Raw genomic sequence first — 27,507 nt, forward strand, 5'->3', positions numbered from 1 at the left:
AAAAGTCCATGTTTATTTCATGTGTATGAGCGTTCCACGTGCATGTTTCATTATTTCAGAGAATCAATGAAAATATAGCCTCTGCAGTGATCTGTCCTACTACAAATGTATAATAATTTGTTCTCTCTGGAGGGAAGGGTGTGTTTCTGTTACAAGTTCAAGGTTACTTAGCTGAGTTCCGCCGTAGTTGAGCAAGCTATTTTATTCCTATGTTTTATAATCTATGATTTAATCTACTTAATTAGATATGCACAGTTTAAGCCAATAGGATGCTTCAGTGAGTAGGAGTTACTAAGAGTATTGTACCAACTAATAGATTGATTGGTTGTCATGAACGAAACATTTTTTAATTCAACCCTTCTATGTAATGTTAGGCGATGAACATGTGTGTGTCTTCTGTCCCAAAAACATAAAAGACGTGTTATTTTGGAGAAGAACCAGTGATCTGTTTGGCTTTCTTGGGATCAGAACTCAATATCAGTATATTTCAATGTCCGTATATTTTGCCTCTTTATTTAGATACTTATAATTATGCTAATTATTATGATGTATTAATCTTTTGCTTTCTTTGACTAAACGCACGAGGCTATTAACTTTCGAATCTTGTCATGCAGGTTTTATTAATAGCTTTGGGACTGAGTCTGTTACGGTCAGGCAAGCGTTCCTTACCCAATCTCCATGGTAGGGAGCAGTATAATAAATTCTAAGGAGGTTGTGATGTTGGCGCTGCCACAGCCTGGTGGAGATGGAATTTAAATATTGAATGCAAGTGGTTGGAATTGAAAAATTACCAATTGACCCTTTCTAGTAATCACTCTGTAAATTTCCAAAAGATCTGTAACTGGGATATGGACTGTTAAAACCACTGGGTAGGCACTAGTTATTATTTGGAGATATGTTGAAGAGTGTATAATTTACCAGTACGATTATATAATTCAACCCCAGGCTCTATAGATTTCAATCTCTGCCTCCCTAGTTTCAAAATCCTTTCTCCCTTTGCTTTGTTCTACAGTCAGTAAGCATTTTAAGAGTGTCTACATGTTTGTTTTCAGTGTTCACTGTCAAAGAAAATTGATCAATGTATTTAGACTTAGTGCAAACCCCTGCCTATCTGTGATGTGAGGGGAATGATGTATATATGTTTTGGCATTTCCAGGGCGGAAACCTACTTCAAGAGCAACAGACCACTGAACAGGGGACATAGGCCCTTGAAAGATACAGTTACCGGGGGAAGGTCAAGAGTACATTGTCATGTTAGGGGTAGGCCTCCTTGAATGTATTTCTCATTGGGGTACTGTGGACAGTGGACTTGCAACAATACAAAATGTGCACCACATCACTCTGTTACTGTTATTGTGAAAAGACGTTTGTCCTTGGCAGTGACCAACAGCTTGACCAAAGCCCCAAACTTCTTGTCCATCACACAATTTTAATTGAGAATGGTGTTCTTTGTGCTTCTACCTGAAGGCCTTCAATGCAGAATATGTTGAGTAAACATAAGAGCCCGTAAGCTGGCACATTTAAAAGCCATCCTGTGTGTCACTCTCAACCCCATGTCCATAGAACCCTTAAAACCCATAAATAGATTAAAAATGCAGAGGAGTTCACTGCACTCCCCCTAACACTCCTCTGTAATACCCATCACCACACTACCTAGTTACTTTCACTTTTCCATCTGGTGAGTGCACAAGTATGCACTGCATGCAATTTGTGGAAATATGCAGAGTCCAGGGGTGGAGAGACTGGTGCCAGTGTCTCAAGCAAATATAGATATTCTTCAGATGTTGCACAAATGCTGTGGATTTCAAAGGAGAGACTGGTGTTGTCTTCATCTACAATGAGAAGCAGACATTTTTAATGATTGTTGTCTAACACTGCTTTTTTTTTCTCTTAGTAACAACCCTGCCGTATTGTACCTGTGATCTCTCACCTGGCACCTGTGACACTAACTGCTGCTGTGATCCCGACTGCAATTTGTCTGACCCTCTAGTGGTCTTCTCTTACTGCCTTCCAGGCAGCACAGAGTGAGTGTATGGTGAATCATCATCACCTTACTTTATCGTTTCACCTGTTTATGTTTTTATTTGTTTTAAAAAAATAATACAGTTAGACAACCTCTACAGTCATATCCTAATACATAATAATGCAGTAGCATGCGGAATATACCATATGAACTTTCTGAACAGTGTATTTGTTGGCACAAGCATGCCCATGGCGAAAGTGGCAATAGTAAACACAAATATAATAAATCAGAACATAAAAACAAAGCAAACAAATCCATGGGTTTGCCCCATAGGTATGAAAGCATGACACCTGTAGGCAGGTGGGAGGGATGAGGTGGGGGAGTCACGTGGGAACATACAACCCCTGAGGGAACACTCAATGGAAGCCTAGTGGGGTCGAAAAAACAATTGCATGTACAAATAAGTGTATGGAACGCTAATTGTGCAACTGCGGGGGCCAGCAGTACCCACTCTGTGTTTGAGAACATTCACTATGCCATATGTGTGTATGCACTGACATAAGTGAATTGCTGGTTGGTGTGGGCTCAAGAAGGACACACGTCATTTGTAGCTTCAGTCATAAAGGTCTCCCAACTTTCGCTACCAGTGCAGGACCTCTCCTCGTGGAGCCAGCGGACGGTATGAGCCTCTGCCAGAGTCTATGTCAACAGGTCATGGTGCCAGCGCTGTAGATCAAGCGTGATGGGTACCCGGTGCTTGAGCCGAACAAAAGCTGAATCAATAAACCTATGTAGGTTTCTGTCCCTCTTCACATGGGGCGCAGTCCCAGCATTCAAGAAGGCGTAGGAATGAGATCATGTGCTGCCATCTCTGCCACCTCCCATTATAGTAATGGGGTAACCCTAGAGGTACTGGACCTGGGTAATCAGTAATATAAACAAACAATGGTCCGAGACCCAATTTTTTGAAGGTGGGAGATCAAGATTTGAATCGTTCAAGGTGTATACTAAATTCACAACCTAAACACAATAATGAAAAACAAAAGAATAGGCAACAGCAACAGCCTCAGACTCTTTCATAGCATTTAATCCATTATTAGAAACAAGATTCAATGTACAATTATTTTACATTTTATATACAGTGCCCCGTATCTAGAGCGTCCAGTAAAGGAAAAGAAGGTGTTGAAAGGGCGTGATCGTGAAAAAGGTGAAAAGGAGAGGTTTCACACAGAGTATACAAAAATTATTCTATATTTATTCAAGCAAACACCAGTCAAAAAAGAACTGGGACAGTGGAACCTGGCCACTTAGGTAAATCAGTATGTAGTCCTTCTAGTTATTCAAGGGACATCAGATGAGTCAATGTCTGCACAAGGGGGGAATAACATTAGTGGTCCAGGTATTATTGGATGTCGACGTTTCGACTCGTCTTGCGGCCTTCCGGTTAGTTATGCCTGGGCCATGCGAGTCTTCCTCAGGACAGGTGCAACGGGGCAAGGGATCTGGTAGATGACCCTATGGAGAATACAAATAACCATGAGGGTTGGGGCTGTTGCCTATTAGAATTAAAACTTTGGGAGGGGGCAAATATGCTTACCCTTCACAGGATGAAGTAGGCGTAATGTCTTCCAAAATAACTCGGTCCAAATGATTCAAATAAGGGTACTGAAAAAATCCTCTGAAAAAATCAATCAAATGAGGAACCTCTGTTTTACAGTGATGTATACTTAGTAGAATAGATATCAGGATAAATACTGTAAAAATATTACCTTGTTCTATGCGTTGGGGGGTCCTATCAAGATAATGAGGCCATATAACACTATATGTCTCTTCAGGCACAATCCATAGTTAATTATGCAGTATAGAGAAATCTTCAAGTTTTTGATTAAGCCTGAAAAATTAAGGACCGAGCTGTGGTAAGTATCAGCACAATAGAGTACCATAGAAGCTTAGTGAGATGGCCAAAAAGGGAGAAAAGGAGCCATTTACCTGAAATTAGGCTGATTGTCAATGTTTCATACTGAAGGAAAATTCCCTCGCCGATCAAAAAACTTTAACCGGCAGCTAAAAGTAAAGAAACAAGGAAACAAGGATGAGTGCCCCCTATTCAGTTAGTCCGCGTGAATAGACCTAAAGTAGTCCGGTTTTTACTCACTTTTTTTTTTAAAAGGTAGGCAGGGTACTTCAAAGTAGACGCGCGTCGGTAACCCCTGGACCGGGTGGACTGACACCGAGTGTGGTGACTCAGTTGTAGCGCGTTTACGGAGTAAACAGCGACGACGGACTACCCGATTCCCAACCACTTCCTGGTTGGAGAAGGCCAGAAAAGACCCTTCGTCCAGGACATAATTGTAATTAAAACCTCCGGAGGATGTTTAAAAGGGGGGAGGGGGGGGGGGGGGCAGCCGAGGTCTTTACAGTAATCAGCGCTAAGAATTCTAATGCGACCAAGTTCGCAAATTATGTCATACCGACCTCCGTTCGGAATTGATAATAAATTCCAAATTTTACATGCTGAATACATATATAGTCGGTCTGGAGGACGTAGGCCACTTATCAGTACAGTGGTCATAGGAAAATCATTGTAAGATTGAAGGAACTGTGGCGGCCATTTTGGGTAGGGGAGACAGAGATCGAGCCCCAATGGTCATACTGGTACACAGAATTAAAACACATATTTACACATGAAGAAGGCAATATTTACAATTTACACACGAACAAAGCATAGTAGACCTATTGAGAGTCAGTCACACTGAATATACAAGATATGAATGTCATAACTGATTAACACTTAAAATAAAGAAAGGAATGATGGTTAGAGGATTCCCACTTGTCTATTGATCTCCTCCAATTCATTCAGCCCTTTGTGAGCCGTGTCAAGGAGATGTATCCAACGGCATTCCCTCCTGCTTAAGATACTTTGTACATCCCCTCCTCGTGGGTTAGCTTGTACTTTTTCCACGACCCACCATTTGATACTCTCCGGGGGATGTGAAAAGGTAGTGAAATGCTGTACCAGTGGAGCCCCTGCTGTTTTGCATCGTATCCGGCTGACATGCTGGAGGATCCTACACTTGACTCTTTGAATGGTTTGGCCCACATACATAAACCCACAGGGGCAAAGAATGGCATAAATCACCCCTGTGGGTTTGTGGTTTGAGAAGGTGCAGTTGGTGTTGGGAGGAGTGATTTAACGAGGTGGTCTCTGATGCTTTTCCCTTTTCTAAAAGCATGTAACGGGGTCGACAGTCCCCCTACTTCATCCTGTACCAAATGCCAATGTCGACATTGGGGTTTACCACCAGTAATCGGGCACAAGAAATGTGGGAATTGTAAAGCCTGCCCCATGTCAGTGGAATGCACCACTTTTACACATAATGACCAAACACATTCACTAAAAGTTCACAGCAATTGTAATACCACAGGGGTGATTTATGCCATTCTTTGCCCCTGTGGGTTTATGTATGTGGGCCAAACCATTCAAAGAGTCAAGTGTAGGATCCTCCAGCATGTCAGCCGGATACGATGCAAAACAGCAGGGGCTCCACTGGTACAGCATTTCACTACCTTTTCACATCCCCCGGAGAGTATCAAATGGTGGGTCGTGGAAAAAGTACAAGCTAACCCACGAGGAGGGGATGTACAAAGTATCTTAAGCAGGAGGGAATGCCGTTGGATACATCTCCTTGACACGGCTCACAAAGGGCTGAATGAATTGGAGGAGATCAATAGACAAGTGGGAATCCTCTAACCATCATTCCTTTCTTTATTTTAAGTGTTAATCAGTTATGACATTCATATCTTGTATATTCAGTGTGACTGACTCTCAATAGGTCTACTATGCTTTGTTTGTGTGTAAATTGTAAATATTGCCTTCTTCATGTGTAAATATGTGTTTTAATTCTGTGTACCAGTATGACCATTGGGGCTCGATCTCTGTCTCCCCTACCCAAAATGGCCGCCACAGTTCCTTCAATCTTACAATGATTTTCCTATGACCACTGTACTGATAAGTGGCCTACGTCCTCCAGACCGACTATATATGTATTCAGCATGTAAAATTTGGAATTTATTATCAATTCCGAACGGAGGTCGGTATGACATAATTTGCGAACTTGGTCGCATTAGAATTCTTAGCGCTGATTACTGTAAAGACCTCGGCTGCCCCCCCCCCCCCTTTTAAACATCCTCCGGAGGTTTTAATTACAATTATGTCCTGGACGAAGGGTCTTTTCTGGCCTTCTCCAACCAGGAAGTGGTTGGGAATCGGGTAGTCCGTCGTCGCTGTTTACTCCGTAAACGCGCTACAACTGAGTCACCACACTCGGTGTCAGTCCACCCGGTCCAGGGGTTACCGACGCGCGTCTACTTTGAAGTACCCTGCCTACCTTTTAAAAAAAGTGAGTAAAAACCGGACTACTTTAGGTCTATTCACGCGGACTAACTGAATAGGGGGCACTCATCCTTGTTTCCTTGTTTCTTTACTTTTAGCTGCCGGTTAAAGTTTTTTGATCGGCGAGGGAATTTTCCTTCAGTATGAAACATTGACAATCAGCCTAATTTCAGGTAAATGGCTCCTTTTCTCCCTTTTTGGCCATCTCACTAAGCTTCTATGGTACTCTATTGTGCTGATACTTACCACAGCTCGGTCCTTAATTTTTCAGGCTTAATCAAAAACCTTGAAGATTTCTCTATACTGCATAATTAACTATGGATTGTGCCTGAAGAGACATATAGTGTTATATGGCCTCATTATCTTGATAGGACCCCCCAACGCATAGAACAAGGTAATATTTTTACAGTATTTATCCTGATATCTATTCTACTAAGTATACATCACTGTAAAACAGAGGTTCCTCATTTGATTGATTTTTTCAGAGGATTTTTTCAGTACCCTTATTTGAATCATTTGGACCGAGTTATTTTGGAAGACATTACGCCTACTTCATCCTGTGAAGGGTAAGCATATTTGCCCCCTCCCAAAGTTTTAATTCTAATAGGCAACAGCCCCAACCCTCATGGTTATTTGTATTCTCCATAGGGTCATCTACCAGATCCCTTGCCCCGTTGCACCTGTCCTGAGGAAGACTCGCATGGCCCAGGCATAACTAACCGGAAGGCCGCAAGACGAGTCGAAACGTCGACATCCAATAATACCTGGACCACTAATGTTATTCCCCCCTTGTGCAGACATTGACTCATCTGATGTCCCTTGAATAACTAGAAGGACTACATACTGATTTACCTAAGTGGCCAGGTTCCACTGTCCCAGTTCTTTTTTTGACTGGTGTTTGCTTGAATAAATATAGAATATTTTTTGTATACTCTGTGTGAAACCTCTCCTTTTCACCTTTTTCACGATCATGCCCTTTCAACACCTTCTTTTCCTTTACTGCACGCTCTAGATACGGGGCACTGTATATAAAATGTAAAATAATTGTACATTGAATCTTGTTTCTAATAATGGATTAAATGCTATGAAAGAGTCTGAGGCTGTTGCTGTTGCCTATTCTTTTGTTTTTCATTAATTGTGTTTAGGTTGTGAATTTAGTATACACCTTGAACGATTCAAATCTTGATCTCTCACCTTCAAAAAATTGGGTCTCGGACCATTGTTTGTTTATATTATCTCTGCCACCTCAGCAGTCACCTTATGCCAGGCAATTTGCAACATCAATCAATCCCACACCATGTGGTAAAACCCCACTGTCTGGAACATGCAGTGGGGTCAAGCAAGGGAGAGCGTTAAAAATATGCATTGAATGTGCTGAGGAGCAAGGTATGACTGATGGACAAAGTTAAATTGAGTAAAACGAAACCTCGGGTTACAGGTTACCTCTTTGTTTAGCTTAAGTGCCAGAGTACATCCCTTATCCGGCAGAGGCTGTGGTAGCACTGCATTCTATCTAGCACCCATCCCCCCCCCCCTCGCATGACTGCCCCTTGCGATGCCAGGCGGGGAGCTAGGGGGAGCAAATGGGATATGGACCAGTTCACCCACAGGCCCAATACATCATCAAAATCATTGAGGAATCTCATAAAGTCAGGGAGGGTGACCTCCGCATTCCGAAGGACAACTAAAGTGTTGTCCATGTTTAGCTATATGATGGAATGGACGCCCAGCTTTTGGACACCACACTACCCTGCCCGGTCACACATAGCAAGCAACAGCTTATAGTCTGCTGTAGCAGGCTGGTTGTGTCAATTTTAATGGCCTCTCAGGGGTGGCATAATACATGCTTCATCCCATGGGAGGGCTCTGGGGTACCTATGCCCTGGGTACATGGTGTACCATATACTAGGGACTGATGAGGGTACCCCAGAATCCAATCTGGAGTGTATCTAAAGTACATGCATTGCAATTTAAGGGATAAAGCAGATAGAGGGGAGTCCTGGATAGCAGGGTCCCAGTCAGACTAGGCCAAAAACAGTGTGACATCAGCAAAAAAGTGGGGGTAACCATAAGTGGAACATACTACTTTCCTACAACCCTTAGATCTTGTTCCGGGCAGCTTGGCTAAGAGCCACTTGAATCTCCTCCAGCTGCAGGCCTCCTCGAGTGTATCATTCTGTAGGGAGTTCCCCCGAGGTAGGAAAATCCCATGAAAGAACCCAGATACACAATTTGGGGTCTGTGGATCAGGCCCTGAGTACATCCCCTGGTAGAAACCTCAGAAGGCTGTAATAATGGCCAGCTTGGAAGTAATAAGCCTACCTAATACTTATGCACAAGTAAGGTGAAGCAACATCGGCGATCTCATAGATAAAATCCCCACGAAAAGAGGAGTTAAACAGGGCTGTGTGCTTGCCCCAACCCTATTTAGTTTGTTCATCAGTGGTGCTGTGAACTGGGTCTCTGCATTTGAACATACTGCCCCATATCTCATTGCCACACTGGTTCCGATTTTAATGTTGGCAGATGACACCTTACTCATCTCCAGAACCCTGATGGGCTTTAGAAGGAACTGGATCCATTTGCAGCCTTCTATAAAAATAGAGGCCTAGAAATAAACCCATATAAATATAAATGTATGGGAATTAACCCCCATGGAACCTTCAGAGGCAATATGAGAATAGAAGGTGCATTGGTAGAATAGGCAACTCAATTTGATTATCTGGGCATTAGACTGTCAGACTCTCTAAAATGGGGGGAGAAAATTGAGAAAAGCAAGGGCGGTCCCCATCAGTGTGCACTTTTAATCAGTAGGAAACACAAGTCGACTGCAGGTGGGGCTGTGTCACCGGCCATAAAAATATATTTAAACCACAGCAGCGTCGGCTGCCCTGTATGGAGCCGAGATTTGGGATACAAAGATGCATCTAGATTAACCATCAAGGAAAATAAATGTATTAAAGGACTCCTTAATCTTCCGAAAAGCGCACCACTGGTGCTGCTAAGATCTGATCTAGCCCTCAATCCTATCCTACTGGTATCCTCGTTAAAACCACTGCTGTATTTGGTGACGATATGGACCACCCCAGAATTAACCATCTATATATAGAGGCACTTAGGGCCAGATGCATCAAAGGGTTTTGCCCATTCTGTGTCTATGGGGAAATGTGTTCATGCATATGGCCCTTAGGGATCTGATGAACTGTGACACGACTATTCGCACCCCCTGGTTAAAACATGTTAAGAAGCACCTTGAATCACTTAATTTAGCAAATTTGTGGGTTAAACCGGAAGAAGTTATCAAAGGTGATAAGCTGGGAACATAACCTGACCAGAATCTGGGACTGAGCATTAGAGAGAGCTTAACTACAGGAAATTTCTACTTCACAAATGCTCACCTAGCTTCAAGCCCTATGGACAGGATATATCCAGCAGGGGTAAAACGAGTGTATATCCAGTTCCGACTCTGTTTTCTACCCCTAAGAAGCTTCACATCTAGCTGGTGTAAAACTGATGGTGTACTGGAGAGTTACCCTTTCTGCTCGCTACTAAAAGAAACAGAGGTTTATTTCTTGCTATTCTGCCCTGGATATTCCATCCTACGAAAAAAATTGATTTTAGCATGGTACAAACTTAAGGGTGAAAGGCACTGTTGGGAGGCAATGCGTATTCTGAAAAGTGACACGAATGAGCCTTTAGTATTTGCGGTTGCTCGCTTTTCATGGGGGGCCTGGACAATACATATGAAAAGTTAAATATCTGCAAACTTGTAAATATCATTGCTGCTATGTAAATAAAACCTATGGTCTCTTGAACACAGCATCATCAGCCAAAATCTGTCCCATGAATTATTTTCAAGTTGATTTTACTGCAAGGTATTTTTTGCAACCTTTTAATACCTTTACCCTAGAATAGGATAGCTACTGCTATTGACTAGTATGAAACGAGAGAATATTTTTGTTGATTAAACCAGATCGGGTAGACTGAGCAATTCAACAAGGCGGACCACATATTGGCATAAAATAAGGCCACTATGGAGGTTTATGTTGATAGTGGTAATTATTTTCTCTGCGGTTTACCATCATGCCCATCCTATGGATTTAATGTTATTAGAATGTTTTAATGTATTTTTCTTCTCCCTTTTATCATTGTTTTTATGCTTTTTACCATCATGATGTATTTGCTGCAATTGTACTTTAATGGTCTCTCGACTGAACTAAAGTATTTTCTTACTTAAAGAATCGACAATAGGAGAGATGCAGTTCTTCAATGGGCCACACTAGTGTTCCTTTTGAACAAGCTGCGCCAACAGTCTACCAGAGCGATCGCTCTGGGCGTGCTAGAGGGCCATTCTCTTCTGGTAATCATGTCTACTCAAAGATGCCTCCACCTCATTGCGACGTTCGCGCATATGCAGAAGTAGTTCGGGCTACGCCACTTAACTAGCCATCTGTATTCCAGCGAGTGAAGGTCCCTCTTGATATTGGTGAAGTCACCAATCAGGTGCCTGCATATACCCATGAGGCTGCCAGGCAATGGCCTTGGACCACTACGTTGTGAGCATCCTATTCAGGGGCTCGAGTCGCAGCAAAGACATTGTTCTCCTCAAAATATCGAGTGAGACATTGCTCCTGGTACTTGCGAAAGGGGGGATCAGAGCGTTCCTCAACCTGACATCACCAAGTGGGTATGGACGCATGGCGAGCAATAGAGTACAATGGTCCGACAATGAGCATATCAAATATTCCGACGGGGTGAGCAGGGGGGCAAGATGGGCAGTCATAAAATGGGATTTATCCTGGTGTGCACATCCTGCACAGGGGAGTAATAAGTGAATTTGCTGTCGTGTACGTATCCTAGGCACCAGGATTCGTGTAAGCGCATGTGCAAAAGCCATTGGTCAAAGTGATGTGTGATGCGAGCACTAGCAGCTGTGCGTAGGGGGGAGTGGAACAATCCAGTTTTAAATTAGGCATACAATTAAAGTCGCCTCCCAGATTCTGGGACTAAGTGGGTCTTGAAGGAGTGCTTAGGTAAGCATATCCAAAAACCCTGCTTGATTAGTGTGAGGGGGAGAGTAGAGTGCCACCAATGTGAGGGGGGCCCGTCCAGGTGACCCTCCAGTATCACCTACCGCTCGTCCATGTCCAACCTCAGAGCACCCAGGACAAAGGAAACACTTGGGCGAACCAAACAAGCACACCTTTCGCATAGGCCAACATGGTTGTCCCATACACCTGTCCCCTCCATTTAGCATGCACCTTGAGGAGTTCGGGCATAGTGAGGTTACTTTCTTGAAGCATTTTAGAGTGTAGTTCTTTACCAAACAGGAGCTGACGTTTACTGTGTTATCTGTGATAACATATATACACTTTGAGAAGCATGAATCGAGTTAGGCGTGTCATTTTATTCAAACACATAAGTAACAAGCGTCAAAGAGGCATCATTAATCAAGAATAAAAACACGCAATCTAGCAAATATTAAATCACAACAGTTCATAGAGAGAGAGAGGGAAACATTGAATAGCAAAATGCAATGAGACAGTATAACCTTATCTAATAATAAATCAATCAGCTAGCTGGAAACATCTCTTCGTGAAAGACATGTATGAGGTGATCAATGAGTTGGTCAGTGGGCAGACCTTTTATACAATTGAAATGAGCAACTGGTGACTGCAGAATCAAAACATTAGCAGGTGCTTGACCACAGAACATAACAAAAGCTGGACATTTTATTGAAAGCCATTTGTGTCACGTCTTGGAAAATTAAGAAAGCAGAAGTAACAAAAAAAGGTACACAAGGTCACACATTATTTTGAGCCATGTCGGTATCTTAGTTTCCAAAGCTAGCAAAACATCAGGTGTGAAGTTGCGGTTTTTCCCCCACCTCTACTCTTAGCCCATCTTCTTCTACATGACAGATGCATCCTGTTTATCTAGTCATGATTTCAATGTACAGTCAGATGTGCATGCAGAGGACAGGGGCTTGGGGACTTGTTTATCAGAAAGGCAGTGATCTGAGATTATTGACCATCACAGGCGATATACATCTGAGGTTACAGAAGGGCATGAGGCCTACTGCCTCTGTAGACGCTCATGGCAGTGTGGACTAGTTAGCACAACCCTGTCAATGGGCCGGCAGAGACATATGAGACTTATGCTATAGATGTAGACAGAATGGGCCTGGGGCACAATATGATAAAACTGGACCCTGCTTCAAGCATGGCGATGTGGGTATGCCGGATTCTGAGGTACGCATAAACACAGTAACGCTTGGCTGGAGTAGCCATTCCATGCACATTCCATGTGAGAAATTGATACTGCAGGATGTGGCAATTGGTTGTCAGGCCGGGCAAGAGTCATAGAAATGCTAAAATGTACTAGGTATGCAGGACACCTCGCCCCCACCAGCAGGGTAAAAACCCACCCATGAAAACCTTCACTGACATGTACAGACACCCATACGAAGAGTGTACAAAACTAACAGGTTCCGTGGATAGCAGACTCCGATCAAAACTTGTAAACAGAAACATTAACCAGCCAATGTATGACATTGTTCTGCATTCTGTCCATCAACTGTGTTTTTGTATTTGTCACCCGAGTGGAATGGGTATGCTCAGCCGTGAGTCCCATGCTCTCCACACCACTGGATTCAAGCAAGCCGGGCTGAAGACGGCTGGAATGCCAGAAACCGGTCCTCGGAAGCTTGTTTCCGGTCCAGGGAAATCATGGCTTGGCAGTTCAAGCTGGACTGTTCCCATGAGGCACAGGATCAGACTGATTTGCATATGGCCATGTCTGAACTGGGGTGGTGTGGAGTGCAAAAAAACGATTGATTTAGGCCCAAATCTCTGTACTGGGATGAATGTATGACATTGTTCTGCATTCTGTCCATCAACCGTGGTTTTTGCATTTGTCACCCGAGTGGGATGGGTATGCTCAGACGTGAGTCCCTTGCTCACTTTGCCACTGGATTCTAGCAAGCTGGGCTGAAGACGGCTGGAATGCCAGAAACCGGTCCTCGGAAGCTTGTTTACGGTCCAGGGAAGACATGGCTTGGCAGTTCGGGCTGGACTGTTCCCATGAGGCACAGGGTCAGACTGATTTGCATACAGCCATGTCTGAACTGGGGTGGCAGAGTGTACAAAGAACGGTGATGGATTAAACCCAGATCTTTTTTTTTTTTTGGATCAAATTTGTTTTTATTGGCAACAGCATAGTACATTACAGTGATAGGACAAATGCAATCTACCATCTCTTGTGAGCTCCACTCAGAGCTCCCGGGAAAGGGCCCCAAGATCGTACGGCCTCGGGCCAAGTGTCCGTGTATGCAGTGAAAGCCATTTTCAAGTAACAAGATACCCCAACAGATCCCTCTCCCCACCCCCCCGCCCGTAACCCCTCCTATCTCAACAACCGTGGTTCCCATCCCACCCCCCACCCCCCTCCCACCCCCCCCGTTGTGTTCTGCCAGGACCTTAATAGGGAATCACCTGGGCTTTCGCCGTTTCTTTGTCTGTCCATGAGCATTGGTAGGTTTGTGAAATTCATCAACTAGTCTGAGAACTCGAAGGTATTTGGGGCAAGTCAGCTTGTGAAATTCAGTGGTGAGTAGTGCAATCAGGGGCGACCATATCCCTCGGAACGAGTCCGTGGATTGCGTGAGAGAGGCCTGTATGTGCTCCATACCCATTATGAACCAGATTTTGTGGAGCCATCCCGTGTGAGAGGGTTTGCGCGAGGTGCCCCACAGTGAGAGGATGTGGTGTGTCACTGCGCCCATTGCTAGCCCCATTTGCTTCCCCCGGATTGATTTGAGTGGAAAAGTCAATTTGTTAGGGAGGCCTAAAATCGTGTATGCCGGGAAGCGTGGGATCTCCGTTTCGAAGTGTAAATCTATATCCCTCAGTACCTACTCCCAGTAGTCTTGCACCTCCTGGCATTCCCACAGCAGATGGAGCATGGTCCCAGTCTGACCGCAACCCCTCCAGCACTTAGGGTCTCGCCTAGGGTTGCTCTGGTGGAGGCGTTCCGGAGTCAGGTGCCAGTAACAGGCCACTTTGACCGCGGCCTCCCTTCTCGCCATGTTCCTAGTCGTGTGATGGGCCCTGAAAAATATATCGTGCCATACCCTGTCCGAGAGCGCCTGCCCGAGCTCTTTCTCCCACCTTTTCTGCCCTGCTGACTTAGCTGCCAGCGCTGGCGGGGCCAGAAATTTGTAGAGTTCCGTGATCGCCCTCTTATCGTCCGACTTGGCCAGAAGCCACTTCTCAAAGGGTGTGAGGAAGCGGCCCACCTGCGGGCGACTTCCTTGTGAGTGAGCCAGTGTCTTAATTGAAAATATTGGAAGTTATGCGGATGGTCTATCCCGTAGCTCTCCTTGAGAGCCCCCAGTGTCATAGAGCCCTGCCGGTCAAACAGATGTCCTGCTGAACTACATTCTGTAGATCGCCACTGAGAAAAGGCGCCAGGGGCCGCCCCGGGGAGGAACGCCGGGTTATCAAAAAGGGGTGTCATCGGTGACCGGAAGCAGGTGAGATCTCTAGGTATTGCTACTGCGTCCCACACCTGTAAGAGTGTCCTGGTGATGGGGGATTTCTTGATATATGCCGGTCTGTCGCGTCTTTCCAGGAATGGGACTCGCCAGTGAATGGCATACCCGCCATTGCCCTATCTTGAAAGAGCCACCTTTTCTCTGAGGTCGGTCTGGACCTCTCCAGGAGGTAGCGTAGCTGGGTAGCTTGGAAGTAACGGTGCAGGTCAGGGACCCCTAGCCCCCCTCGGCTTGTGACCGTGAGATGAGGTCGCGCCGCATTCTACGGCGTTTCCCGGCCTAGACATATTGCTGTATGGCGTCCTGCAGCTTTTTAATCATGCCCAGTGGAGGAGTGACCAGGATGGTCTGGAACAGGTGTAGCACCCTCGGCAGCACAGACATCTTGATAGCTGCCACCCGGCCTAGCCATGACAGCGGTTGGTGTCGCCAGCGGAAGAAATCTCCTTGGACACGTTGAAAGAGCTTGGTATAGTTATTTTCCACCATTTGGGCTGTCGAGGGGGACAGGTCTATTCCTAAGTACGGCAGTTCCAGCCGTTCTTGTAGCCCTCCGATCCGGAGCGACCCTCTATTAGGCTGTCGCGCATTGGACCCCAGTGGTAGGATCACGGACTTCTGGATGTTCATCTTAAAGCCCGAGACCTTCCCAAACTGCTCCATTTCCTGCAGAAATGCTGGGATCGATACCCCCGGGTTCTCAACAGCGACCAGAATGTCGTCTGCGTACAAGCTGATGGTCTGATCCTCGCCTCCGAAGGTGATGCCCTTTATGTTCCGGTTATCTCGCACTCGTTGGGCAAACTGTTCCATGTACAGGGCGAACAACATCGGCGATAGAGGGCAGCCTTGCCTCGTGCCCCGCCGGATGTCCAGTGGCTTGGAGCCCGTCCCGTTCACCCTAATAGTTGCACGGGGGCTGCGCAACAGCTTGCCACCCAGGCTCTGAACCTCTCCCCAAGCCCGAATCTCAACAGTGTCCTATCGAGGTGGGTCCAGTCCACTCTGTCAAAAGCTTTTTCAGCGTCGACCGACAGCAGGGCAGCATCCGAATCGTTGTAGTGGGCTTTATCGATGACGTGCAACAGGCGTTTGGTGTTGTCTGTGCATTGATGTGAGGGTATAAAACCCGCCTGGTCTGGTTCAATTATGCCTGGGAGACATGGCCCTAGCCTTGCAGCTAAGATTCCGGTAAAAAGCTTCAGATCAACATTCAGAAGCGATATTGGCCGGTAAGCCACGCATTTAGAAGTGTCCTTTCCGGGTTTTGGTAGGACGATTATGTCTGCCTCGAGCATCTCTTGCGGGATCGAGCCCGGGCCTCGAAACGAGTTAAAGAGTTTTGTCAACACCGGGGCCAGAAGGTGGCAAAAGGTTTTGTAAAAGCCCGCGGAGAACCCATCTGGGCCTGGCGCCTTTAGTGGTTTAAGGCGGGCGATGGCAGACACCACCTCCTCCAGGCGGATGGGAACGTCTAGCGCCTCGGAGTTCGCGCCATTCAGTGCGGTCACGTTGGCCTCATTCAAGTATTCTGTCCCGACCTCTTCCTCCGAGGCCGGTTCGGCCTCGTACAGCTTGGCGTAAAATGCCCTGAAAGCCTCGGCTATGTGCTCGTCTTCGTAGTGCTCGTGTCCGTCGTCCTCGCGTATGACTTGCACCTTGGCCTTGACTGTTTGCGCTTTAAGTTTGCTGGCCAGCAGGCGACCAGTCCTGTCTCCCCCCACATAATAAGTATGCTTGAGGCGTAGTGCCGCCTATTCTACCCTGTCCAAGTCAAGACTTGCAAGTTGCGCTCTGGCAGCCTTCAGTTGGCGCCAAATCCTGGGGGCCCCCGTCTGACAATGCACTCGCTCGAGTTCTAGTACCTGTGCGGTTAATTCCTGGCGCCTTTCTTTCCGTATCCTGTTATCGGCGGCCGAAATCGCCATCAGCTCCCCTCTGACCACTGCCTTTAGTGCCCTCCATACCGCGGGCATGGCTACCTCACCTGTGTCATTCCTGCTAAGGTAGTCTGAAATAGTCTGGGAGAGTTGCTGCGTGACCCCTTTACGCGTGAGCAGGGACTCCCTGAGCCGCCACCTACCCTTGCCAGAGTGAATGCGGGGGACTTGCATGTGTAGTAGGATTGCGTCGTGGTCGGACAGGGCCTCTGGGGTGACCTCCACGTCCTTTACCATAGGGGCCATATCTGCCGATTCAAGGAAGTGATCTATCCTGGCATATGTCCTATGAACGGGTGAGTAAAAGGTGTACCCCGGTGCTGTGTGGTGTACCTTCCTCCATACATCCCGGAAGCCCCTGCTGGCGAGTCAGTGCTTCCCTTCCGTAGAGAGAGTGCCGGAGTCACCAAATCAGTGTACCGACCTGTCTAACGCATTATCCATCACCAGATTTAGGTCCCCTCCCACCAATGTGTACTTGGTCGCAGCCCCCAGAACCTCTGACAATGCCCCCGTGAGGAACGGTTCCTGCTCAGTGTTGGGTGCGTAAATGGTTCCCACTGTGAATTCCACATTACCAATGCTAACAGTGTGCGCTAGCAGCCTGCCCTTTATTTCTGCCACCTTGTCCCTTACTTGGCCCTTAAAGTGCTTAGCGAACAAAATGGCCACCCCCGCTTTTTTCTCCATAGTGGAGGAATAAAGTTGTGTCGGGAAGGTCCTGGATCGCATACAATGCCAGTCCTTTGCCAGCAAATTTGACTCCTGTAGGAGGCAAATTGTCGCACCGGAGTTCTCTAAGTACGAGAGCACCGCCCGCCGCTTAATGGGGTTATTGAGGCTCTTAACGTTGAGAGTTAGGACCTGCAAAGTGTCAGATGCCATTCGGGGAATTAGGCCCTGCCCCGCTACCACTTTGCCTGCACCAGATGCGCCCTCGAGCTCATGTGTCTATCTCCACAAACCTTTGTACATAGCCCTCTCGGATCCCCGCTTGTCCCGCCTCTCTGGAACGAACACCCCGGGGCCTCCAACCCCTGTCCCCCCGGCCAAACTGAACCCCATCCCAATCCCAAACAACCGTCCGGGCGGCAGATTGTCCGTCCTCCCTCTCGCTCGGAGTCCACCTTGGCTCGCCCATCCAACAATGGTCCCCATCTTTTCCCACCCTAGCCCCAACTTCCCCTCCCCCCGTCCCTCCCCCACCCCCCCCGTTCAAACCCGAAACCCAAACAGGTGAACATTGTCCCAGGCCTCTCAATTGTCTGTCCAGGCCTGTGGTAAATGAGTCAATGTATGGGTGTGTGGTAGTGGCGGCTCACTGCCCCCCGACTCTCCCCCCGACCAGGTGCCACAACTTAGCTGATGTTGACCGTCGCCGTAGTCGTCTCATGATTCGGCACCAGTGTCCTTGGAGACCTCTTGGATCGCTGCAGCCTGTTCCTGTGCCACTGTTTCGGGATTAGGCTTGAGGTTTTTCTTTTGTGGTCTGCCCCTTCGTACTTTTTGCCAGCCGTCACAAGTCGTTCGAGGGGATCCGGATGCAGTCCCAGACGACCGCCCCTCGTCAATATCGTCCGGTGGAATCTCCTCATGTGGCATTCCCAGTAAGGCGCAGGTGTCTTGTAAGGAGCGCAGCTGGTGTAGGGCTCCATTCCACTTGAAGATGAGGCGAAATGGGTGTCCCCAGGAGTAGGGGACCCCCTCTTTGCGTAGGAAGGCGGTGGCAACCTTGAATGACCTCTGTTTCTGTAGGGTGATTGCCGACAGATCCTGGAATAGTTCCACCGCGTGGTCTTGAAAGCGAAGGGGCTGTTTGAGACGCGCCGCCTTCAGTATGCGTTCCTTTAGGGGGTAGTCTGGCAGGAAGGCCAAGATGTCCGGGGGGGGGGGACCCGAGTCCGGCGAGCCAGGCCCACTCGATGTGCTCTGTCGATACGGATCACGAAGTCATCGTCCTCCTCTAGCACCATCCGGAATAATGCCTGTAGGTATCCTGCCACGTCGTCTCCCTCCGCCTTGAGTGGCACATTCCGGACGCGAATGTTGTTGCGCCTGGAGCGGTTTTCCAGGTCCTCCGTATGAGATTGAAGGTCCGTTTGTTGGTCGTGGAGGCGAACGATCTCCTGTCGGAGGAGATCTATTTCCTCACTTCTGGGTTGACCCGAGAGCTAATTTGCGGCCACTCTTTCCCCCAGATCATCGACATCTCGTTGGAGTTCTTTATATTCCCCTGTCATTTCTTGCCGGAAGGTTTGGATGTCCTCTTTAAGAGAGGTGAAGAGGGCCTCCATGAATGCTTTGGTCGCCGGGGTCTCGCCTTCCGTGTGGTCTTTCCCCTTGGAGGGGGGCACCTGAGCCGGGCTTTTGTCGACCTTAGAAGTCCCCTTGGTCAGTGTTAGACAGACCGGGAGGGTCGGCCGCGGCCAAGGGGAGAGGTCTCCGGGGAGACCTGTCTCCAGTGATCGTACAGTCGAGTAACTTCCCCCCCACAGATGTACACCACACAAAGATAAGGTTTAACGTTCTTTATAAGCAATCTTTAGGTACGATAGGATGGTACAAGGAGGTCTGGACTCAGGGGTCCCCTCGGTTCTAGTCTCTTGGATGGGAAAGGGGGTAGCGGGACAGTCTTGTTACCAATCTGGTAGATGCGGTGGTATGATGGATAGCTCACAATCCTCGAGCTCGGCGTTCTAGGTGGACGGGCCGCGGCAGCGCCGGCAGGTCCCGAGATGATCGTAGGTAGCGACGGTCCGCGGCGGCGCCAGCAGGTCCCGGTGAAGGTGGTAGTTACAACGGTCCGCGGCAGCGCCAGCAGGTCCCGACGTGGATGAAGGATGCAGAAGGTTGCGGCAGCGCCAGCAGGCAGGACAGTAGTTCACAAGGCAGGGCTACGGCAGCGCCGGTAGTCCGTCAAGGATGAGTTCGTCACGGTGTCTCTCGACTCCAGGATACAACTGCCTTCCTGCTCTGAAGCTGCCCCAGTTATAGGTCTGGCGCCCTTTGATGTCCGGACCCTCGCACTTGGAGGTCGGGAGGTCCGGGATGAGGGAGTCCAGACACCCAGCAGGGGGGTGGAGCCAGCGCCCGGGGAGGCTGGGGGCGATCGGCACCTGGCGGGGGAGAGCCATCGACACTCCTTTCTCCCATTGACCTGCCAAGTGGTCCGTTCACCTCCTGGGTGGATGGTGGTGCGAGGATGTCGGGGCCTGGCAAGGCCCAGGGTTAGGGTCGAGCTGAGGCCACGCGGCCTCGTGGTGCAGTGTCCAAGATGGCGGCCGGGCCGGGCAATGGAGCTGGTAGTGGTTCGGCCCCATGATACGGAGATGTCCGGGGTCGGGAGTCCCGTAGGAGACGGGGTGCGGGTCGCTTCTGTGGGTAACACCTGGAGGGCCGGGGCTCGGGCCCTGTCATGCGGGGAGGGAGCAAGCCCTTCACGTGGCCTGTCCAACAGTCAGCATATCGGAAATGGTGCGGTTTCCTTTCCGATTGTTGGACGCCATATCGCACCTTGTCTCCGGCCGGAGGCCCCGGTTGGGGTGCTGCCCCTGTCGGGACCGTAGGAAGTCCACGGTGTGTACGGTCTGGGGGGAAGGGTTCAACCTGCGACCGCACGGTGTCTCGACTCAGCTGAAGCCGCGCTCCTCCGGTCTCCGGGTCCCACGAGACGTTGTAGTAGGCCCTCTCGCTGCAGCCCCTGCCTCTGCTCTCCGGGGGCTATGGCGTCCGAGGTCGACCCTCCAGACCTCTGCTGAGCTCCCCAAGCTGCCACTCCTTCGGGCCGGTCGCTACTGCAGTCCGCCACCTCCTGCAGGGCCCTTCCTTAGACAGTGCTGCGGCCTGACCGATTGCCCCGGGCACCCCCAGGGCTCCTCTCAGATGCCGCGGAGTCCTCTGCTCCTCTCGACCCCCGCTCCAGGCGCCCAGAGTTCGTGGACAGCGGGCCGGCCGAGCAGCGCCTACGGCGACCGGGCCGTCCACTCCGCTGTGGTCCGTGGCCCCGACCCCTCCTGACTTGTCTGGCGGTCCTTAATCCCTCTTCTCCACTGTGGGGGTGCCCCTTCTCCCGCACTCACCGGTGGTCGGGCTACGCTGGGCCTCTGAGCTCCGCTGCGTGTCATGCTGCACTTAATGGGGCCCCACGAAGTCACTCCTTGATCGTTGGGTCTGGGGGGCTCGTGGGCACGCTCCCAGAGCCGCCCCCGCTGTTCGCCGCCCTCACAGCTCCTCCACGGCACCAGCTACAATGCCTTTTCCGGCCGTTAGGCCCAAGCCGGGGGGGTTGCTTGGGGCCTGGTGTCCCGGGACCGGTGCTCTCTTCCTGGGGACTGCGTCAGCTCCTGTGTGCAGCGAGGGGTCTCCACGCTCTCAACCCCCCGGAGATACGCGCCTCTGGTCCGCTGCTGCCTCCGTCCACACCCCGCCAAATGCTGCGTACTTGCAGGCTCAGGCCATCCAGGTGATTGCGGCCGCTCCTCTTGTGACTAGGCCCAAGCCGGGGTCTTGCGTAGGGCTAGATCTGCCTCCCTGTTGGTGGGCACGCCATCCTCTGCGGGCAGGCTCCGCACCTGAGCCCTCGCGCTCGCCGCCGGAACCTCCGACGCTGCAGCGCCGGTGCTGGAATCGCCGTGGAAGGCCCCCCTGCTCGGTTGAGCGCCGGGGCCAGGACCTCTGTTTTCGCGCCTCTAGGCCGTTGCGAGCAGCGCCTCCGCTCCGCGGCGCCCCACTCTGTTTCGGAGCCTTGCCCCCAGCCCTGGCTTCAAAGTTGGTACTCCGGTCACTGTCCGCCTTCGGTGGCTGGCTCGGTAGGGGGGTAGGTCCGCTCAAAATCCCGGTCGGGGGATCGGGTGCGGGGAGCCTCCGCGGAACACGTCCTACCGAGCTGCCATCTTGGCCACGCCCCCAACCCAGATCTTTTGATTGGGTGTTAGTGTTTGATTGATTCAGATGCTCCGTCCATCACCACCCCCTTTTGTACCGCCATACCAGGACCTGGCAGTGCTCACTTTACAAAATAGGAGAACTTTCAAACCCATCACAGCGCACCTCCGACAACGCAACATCTTCTATAGCTGGGGTCACCCATTCCGCCTGGTGTTTCGCATGGATGGCAAACTTTATCAGCTGCGCTCTCTCTCTGAGGCCTGCCGCCTGCTCGAAGTGGACCTCCTGGTGGAAGAAAGCGGGGATGATGGCCTTACTCAAGGCACAGAAGACGCAAAACCTCGTTGGCGACAGCAGGGTCGGCGGCGCCGCCCAAAACGACCACATCATTCTTGTAGGAAGGTGGATATCTGACTATATGATTATCCCAACTTTTAGCCTAGTGTTTAGCTGGTTTTCGACTTAGCCTGGGGCCCTGATTAGCAGGATCCCAAGCCAACTATCTGCTCTCACTGTAAAATGGACTCCATGTACTATAGGTACATCTCCAATTGGATATTGGGTCACCTTATGAGCTCCTGTATAGTGTACCATAGGTACCCAGGGCATAGGTGCATCCAAGGCCTACCAGGGGCTGCAGCATGTATTATGCCACCCCTGGCTGGCCATCCAAACTGACACCACTGGCTGATCACTCAGCTGGGGCAAGGTTGTGTAATCACTCCTTGCTTAGACATAGTATTCAGTCAGTCAGTTATTAAGTCTTTATTGCGATTCTTCATCATAAAAGACAATCTACAAATAATACAAAATCCATACCAGATAAAATTCATCATATATGATATAAAATGGAAAGCTCGTTACTAAAATCCAATAGTACATAATACATAGTATTTACAGTATAAAACTTCCATAAAATAGAATTAAATATAGAAATAGGCAATAGACTTAGACCTATCTAAATATAAAAAGAGAGAATTAAATCATTAGTATAAAAATCTCTCATATAAGCTCACCAATCCTGTAATAATTCCCAGCTATAGATCCTACTTTTCCAAAACCATGACATCAATCATTCCTACCGACTATACCCCACCCTTTTTAGTCCGGAGGACCAACGCCTAACTCAAGAATTTTGCTACACCAATTACGACTGGATTTGAAGTATCATTTTTCAATATTCTGCTTGCAACCAGTGCTGATCTTGTTCCCATAAGCGCACAAAGAGGTTTTAACCATACGCACCTAGGTTGATAGTACGCAGGGCAGGCAAATAAAAAATGATCAGTTTCAGTGTGATCTGGACAAAATACACATTTGTCACAACCAGCCACGTTCCATCTACTGGTTAACCATCGTAAAGGTAGTATACCTACTCTTGAGTTGGTGATACAATTTGCGATCAAGAGGCTTAGTAATAGTATCCCAATAGTCTTCCAGGGGGGGTTCCTCCTTTGTGTCAAGGAAGACTGTTGTCAAGGAACTACTAACATGGGAGGAGAATCTCTTGATTTTAATCATTTCCCAGTACACAGCACTATAAACTTTTTTTGGTGGGAACACCGCTGTGTCTGGATTAGCCCAAAGTTCCCCCATCCCCATATCTGTCAACAGTGACTTGATATCAGCCAGCCAAGAGACCTTATGTGAACCAACCAACCCTTTAACTTCCATCAAGGCTTTAGCCTACATGGAGAGCCCTGGAGTGGTCCAGAGACGTCGCCAAAATGCCAGGGGTCTGTAGCGTGCTACATCCTCAACTGCCTGGCAACCAAGATCTAACAATAAAGGGATGCACGGTGAGGATTGGGGTAAGCCTACAGATGACCTAAAAAAATGTATTTTGGGCGACAATAAGTGGGGACAGGTTGTTGAACCCCCATAGTTCTGCACCATACAAAATTGCCGGCAAAATTTTAGACACATACATTTTAACAATGGGGGCAATAGGCTTAGTTAGGGACAACCTGTGCTCTTTAATTAATGCACAAGCTAGTTGGGAGTGTTTTAAAGGTAACATGTCAATTTGGGGCTTCCAGCTCATTTTATCGCTGTAAGTGACTCCCAGGTAAGTAAAGACTGAAGTCTGCTCCAAGGGGTCGCCGCCCATCTAAACCCGTGCTCTAACAGGCTTTGTCCCATGTAGCACCATGAACTTGGTTTTCCCCAGCTCATGTTCGCGGCAGAACACCTCAAAACGAGACAGTTCTAGTTGTAATCCCTGTCTCGTCTTGGATAGAAGCAGGGTGTCGTCCGCTAACATGAGCAGTGGGACTTTCATGCCTGCTAGTATTGGCGCGTCAGTCGGGTGATTTACAAAGTACTGGACCACCCCGTTTATAAATTGAAAAAACAGGGTGGGAGCCAGCACACACCCCTGTTTGACTCCTTTACACACCTCAAACCTGTCCGTAACCTCCCCTGGTTCGTGGAGTTTAACCAAGATTGCCACCAGTTCATTAGACATCCCCTGCTCCAGAAGTACTTTCCAAAGTTTTGCCCTTGGCACAAGATCAAAAGCGGATCTAAGATCCACTAAGGCCGCAAAAAGCATGCCCCCGCCTAAGAGCACCTCCTTCCAATACAGTAGCACAAATCTAAAGGCCTGATCCAGGGTCCCTATATGTGACCGAAATCCCGCCTGTAAGGGGGTTAAGAGGTCAGCTTCGGTCATCCAACACTGAATTCTCACGAGTACTAGTCATGCTATTATTTTTTGAACCGCATCGATTAGACTAATCAGACGATAATTGGCCGGAGCAGAGCGGTCACCTTTCTTAAAGAGCGATAGAATCTCTGCTCCGAACCAAGAATCTGGAACCAATGCATTAGCTAAAACAGTTATGTATGGGACCCATAAATCCTGCTCATGCTTAAATAAGTCTGCCGGAAGGCAGTCGGGCCCAGGAGCTCTGCCACTCGGAATTAATTCGAGCACAGTCTCGACCTCTTTGTGTGCAAATACCAACGGTACATTGTAACTAGGGGGCAGAACAACCTCGACATTACCATCAAGAATCTTAAATTGATTTTCAAAGTAGGTTACCCACTGCTGCGGCTCAACATAGTTACTTGGAGTCAGTGGTTGCGAGCAATTCCCCCACTTTAATAGGTGCCAAAAGGGGGTCATATTGCGACTGTCACAAGCCTGTAACAACTCCTTCCAATGGTCTTCATCCCACGTTTTCTGGGCTTCTTTCTGCACTGCTTTGTAAGTAACCCTACATCTATTAATATCATCATGTGCCCTAGACTTAATAGCTATCACCAAGGCTTGTTGGGCCTGCCTACAGCTATTATTATACCATGAGCTAGACCTCAGCAATTTGTCTTTATTACGTGGGAGTTTTTTAATAAAATACTTTTTGAGACCCAAAAAAAGATAACTATAGATGCTCAATAGCTTAGCATTGAGCACCCCTTGTGACTCACAGCCGTTGAGTTTACACATGGAACTTGTGACCATGTCCCTAATATCTGCACGGACCCTGTCATTAGTGGTTATCTTAGGCCACCGAACCCTTCTTTGGTCGTTAGAAATAGTTACCATATCCTGAACTATTGCATCTTCGCACACGGGGATCTACTAAAACTACTGTCATTGACTGACAAAATCAGAGGGTTGTGGGTGCTTTCTGGCCTACTCTCGACCACCATATCTAATATAATCGGCCACATCTCCACATTAACTAAAATGTAGTCAATGCGGCTACCAGATCTACCGTTATCAACGTTTGCACCCCGTGCCTATCTGACTGGGTCCTGCCTTTAACCGCCCTCAAACCCTTGTCCAGGCACAAACCTTTCAATTGGAGTGCAGCCTCGGACCATTTTCTAATGGGTTGTAGGTCCAGCTGTGGAATACCCCACATAGCATCCTCCGCTTCAGTGAGCCTACCATCATCCAGGTGTAAGGGCTCAAAGCACGTGTTAAAATCGCCCGCAATAATCCTGTAACTAGGGTTGACCTCCCGATTCAAGTGACTTTCTAGGATTGAAACAACCTGAGAACTCCTACCACCCGAAAGACCCCTTGCATAGACATTATATATAAGCACATTGAGGCTCTTGGGTGATCTAACCCGAATGGCCATAATGTCAGGGCTGTTGATGGGAACCGCATCCACCTTTAACCCCTCACATTGCCGATCCCAAAGAGTCAGCCCACCAACTGGTCTACCCCTCAAACCCTTGACTGTTGGTTTAGAAAAGTTTAAGTATCCCGCATGAAACATACCCTCCACAGCCCAAGTTTCTTGGAAGGCCCATATATCTGTCTTCTCACTAAAACTAGCCCAATCCAATGAATGTAATTTGGATTCCAACTCGGCAATATTCCACGAGGATAGTGTTGTGGAGGTTCTTGTTAAGCAAGGTCTTACCACTGGGCAGTCCTCATGAACAACAGAGATCACCCGTTGGACCGAACTCTGACGGATTTTACCTACACTACCAGTAGAAATAGCCTGAATGGTCTTGCACCCTCCACCCAACTCATTGTGGCTACCATGTGGATACCCACCTGTTATCTTCTTAACCCCGTATTTTGAAACCTCTGGGGGGATATCATCTCCACTCAGTCAATCGTTATCCTCTAAAGTGGATAATAACTCGAAACGATTGCTAGTCTGTATGGGATTATCAACCATGCTGAAAGCCCTATGGGAAACCCAAGGCTCCTTACATCCTGGGGTCCTACCACGCTTATATAAAAACCTAAGGGTAGAATTTTCATATCATCGGCAGCGGGGGGATAGTGGGCAGCCAGCTCAAGAATGTGTTGTACAAACAAGGGTGATCTGAAACTTAAATACCACGCAATCTCCTGCCAAACACTGTTGTGTATGACCAATCCAATTGATACGCCTCACCATTTTGAATTCATCAAACAATGCCCTACTGATACCAGACTTTTTCCTCAGGAAGTAGAGAGCTTTATTTTTAAGGGTTGTCCAATGTTCACGAGTACCTACAAGGAGTGGGGGTACGTTTGCTAGAATAATAGTGTAGGGTGTAGCTTCAGGGGGAAGGTGGAGACTAGGAAGCATAACAGGGCTCCCTTCAGGTCCTTCTTCGACCCTTCTCCCATTACCTGCTACCTCATTCCGCTGCAGTGTTTGTGTTTGTGCCATATTGCCATTTTTAGGGGACAACCTAACAGGCTTTGCAGCACTAGGCACATGTGGGACCTGGTCAGTGCATGCTTGTGCGTTTGGAGTGTCACTGATTTGCACAATGGCTTCCCCCCCTATAATAGTTCCTACTGAGGCAGTTGTGACTTTTTGAGTTGGGCAACGACCTTTCTTTTTTTTTGTTGGTGGTTCAACCACTATCCCCCCTAGTGCTTTCCTCCCCCTTGTCTTAACCATAACTGGACTCTGTGAACTACATTGTAACAATGAGGCGTCGGGTACGGGGGGCATAGGCATCTCACTAATTGAACCAGGTGAGGAGCACTCACCAGAGCGGTTCACTACAGTACTCGTTTGGGAAACAGGTAACTGGGCACATGGCAACGATCCTCCCCTTGATAGACCTGGCTCCAAAGAGAGCCTGCGTTAAGTTGCCTGGATCTCATGAATCAAAACTGTTTCGGCTCGGTTTACAAATGCATCAAGTGTGCCCACCACCCCTTACCTTCCGTTTACTCATGACAGTAGAGTTAAGCATAGGAGGAACACCCAGGAATCAACATTAGCAGTTTTACCATGCACAACAAGCTGAATTTAAAAGTGCCAAATATATAACAGTCTTACAAGTCTCTGCAGGA

General features: G+C 48.3%; 1 protein-coding gene across 1 annotated transcript in view; it reads left to right on the top strand.

The window, feature by feature from the left end:
• Positions 1-27,507, top strand: part of TCTN3 (tectonic family member 3) — a 420,785-nt gene that overhangs the window by 41,018 nt on the left and 352,260 nt on the right. Inside the window, exon 2 of the mRNA XM_086932394.1 lies at positions 1,895-2,024. Coding sequence (XP_086788520.1) covers positions 1,895-2,024 — 130 coding nt within the window. The remainder of the gene's footprint in view (positions 1-1,894; positions 2,025-27,507) is intronic.

The sequence above is a fragment of the Lissotriton vulgaris genome, chromosome 7 (genome assembly GCF_964263255.1).
Source record: "Lissotriton vulgaris chromosome 7, aLisVul1.2, whole genome shotgun sequence".
Taxonomy (NCBI): Eukaryota; Metazoa; Chordata; class Amphibia; order Caudata; family Salamandridae; genus Lissotriton; species Lissotriton vulgaris.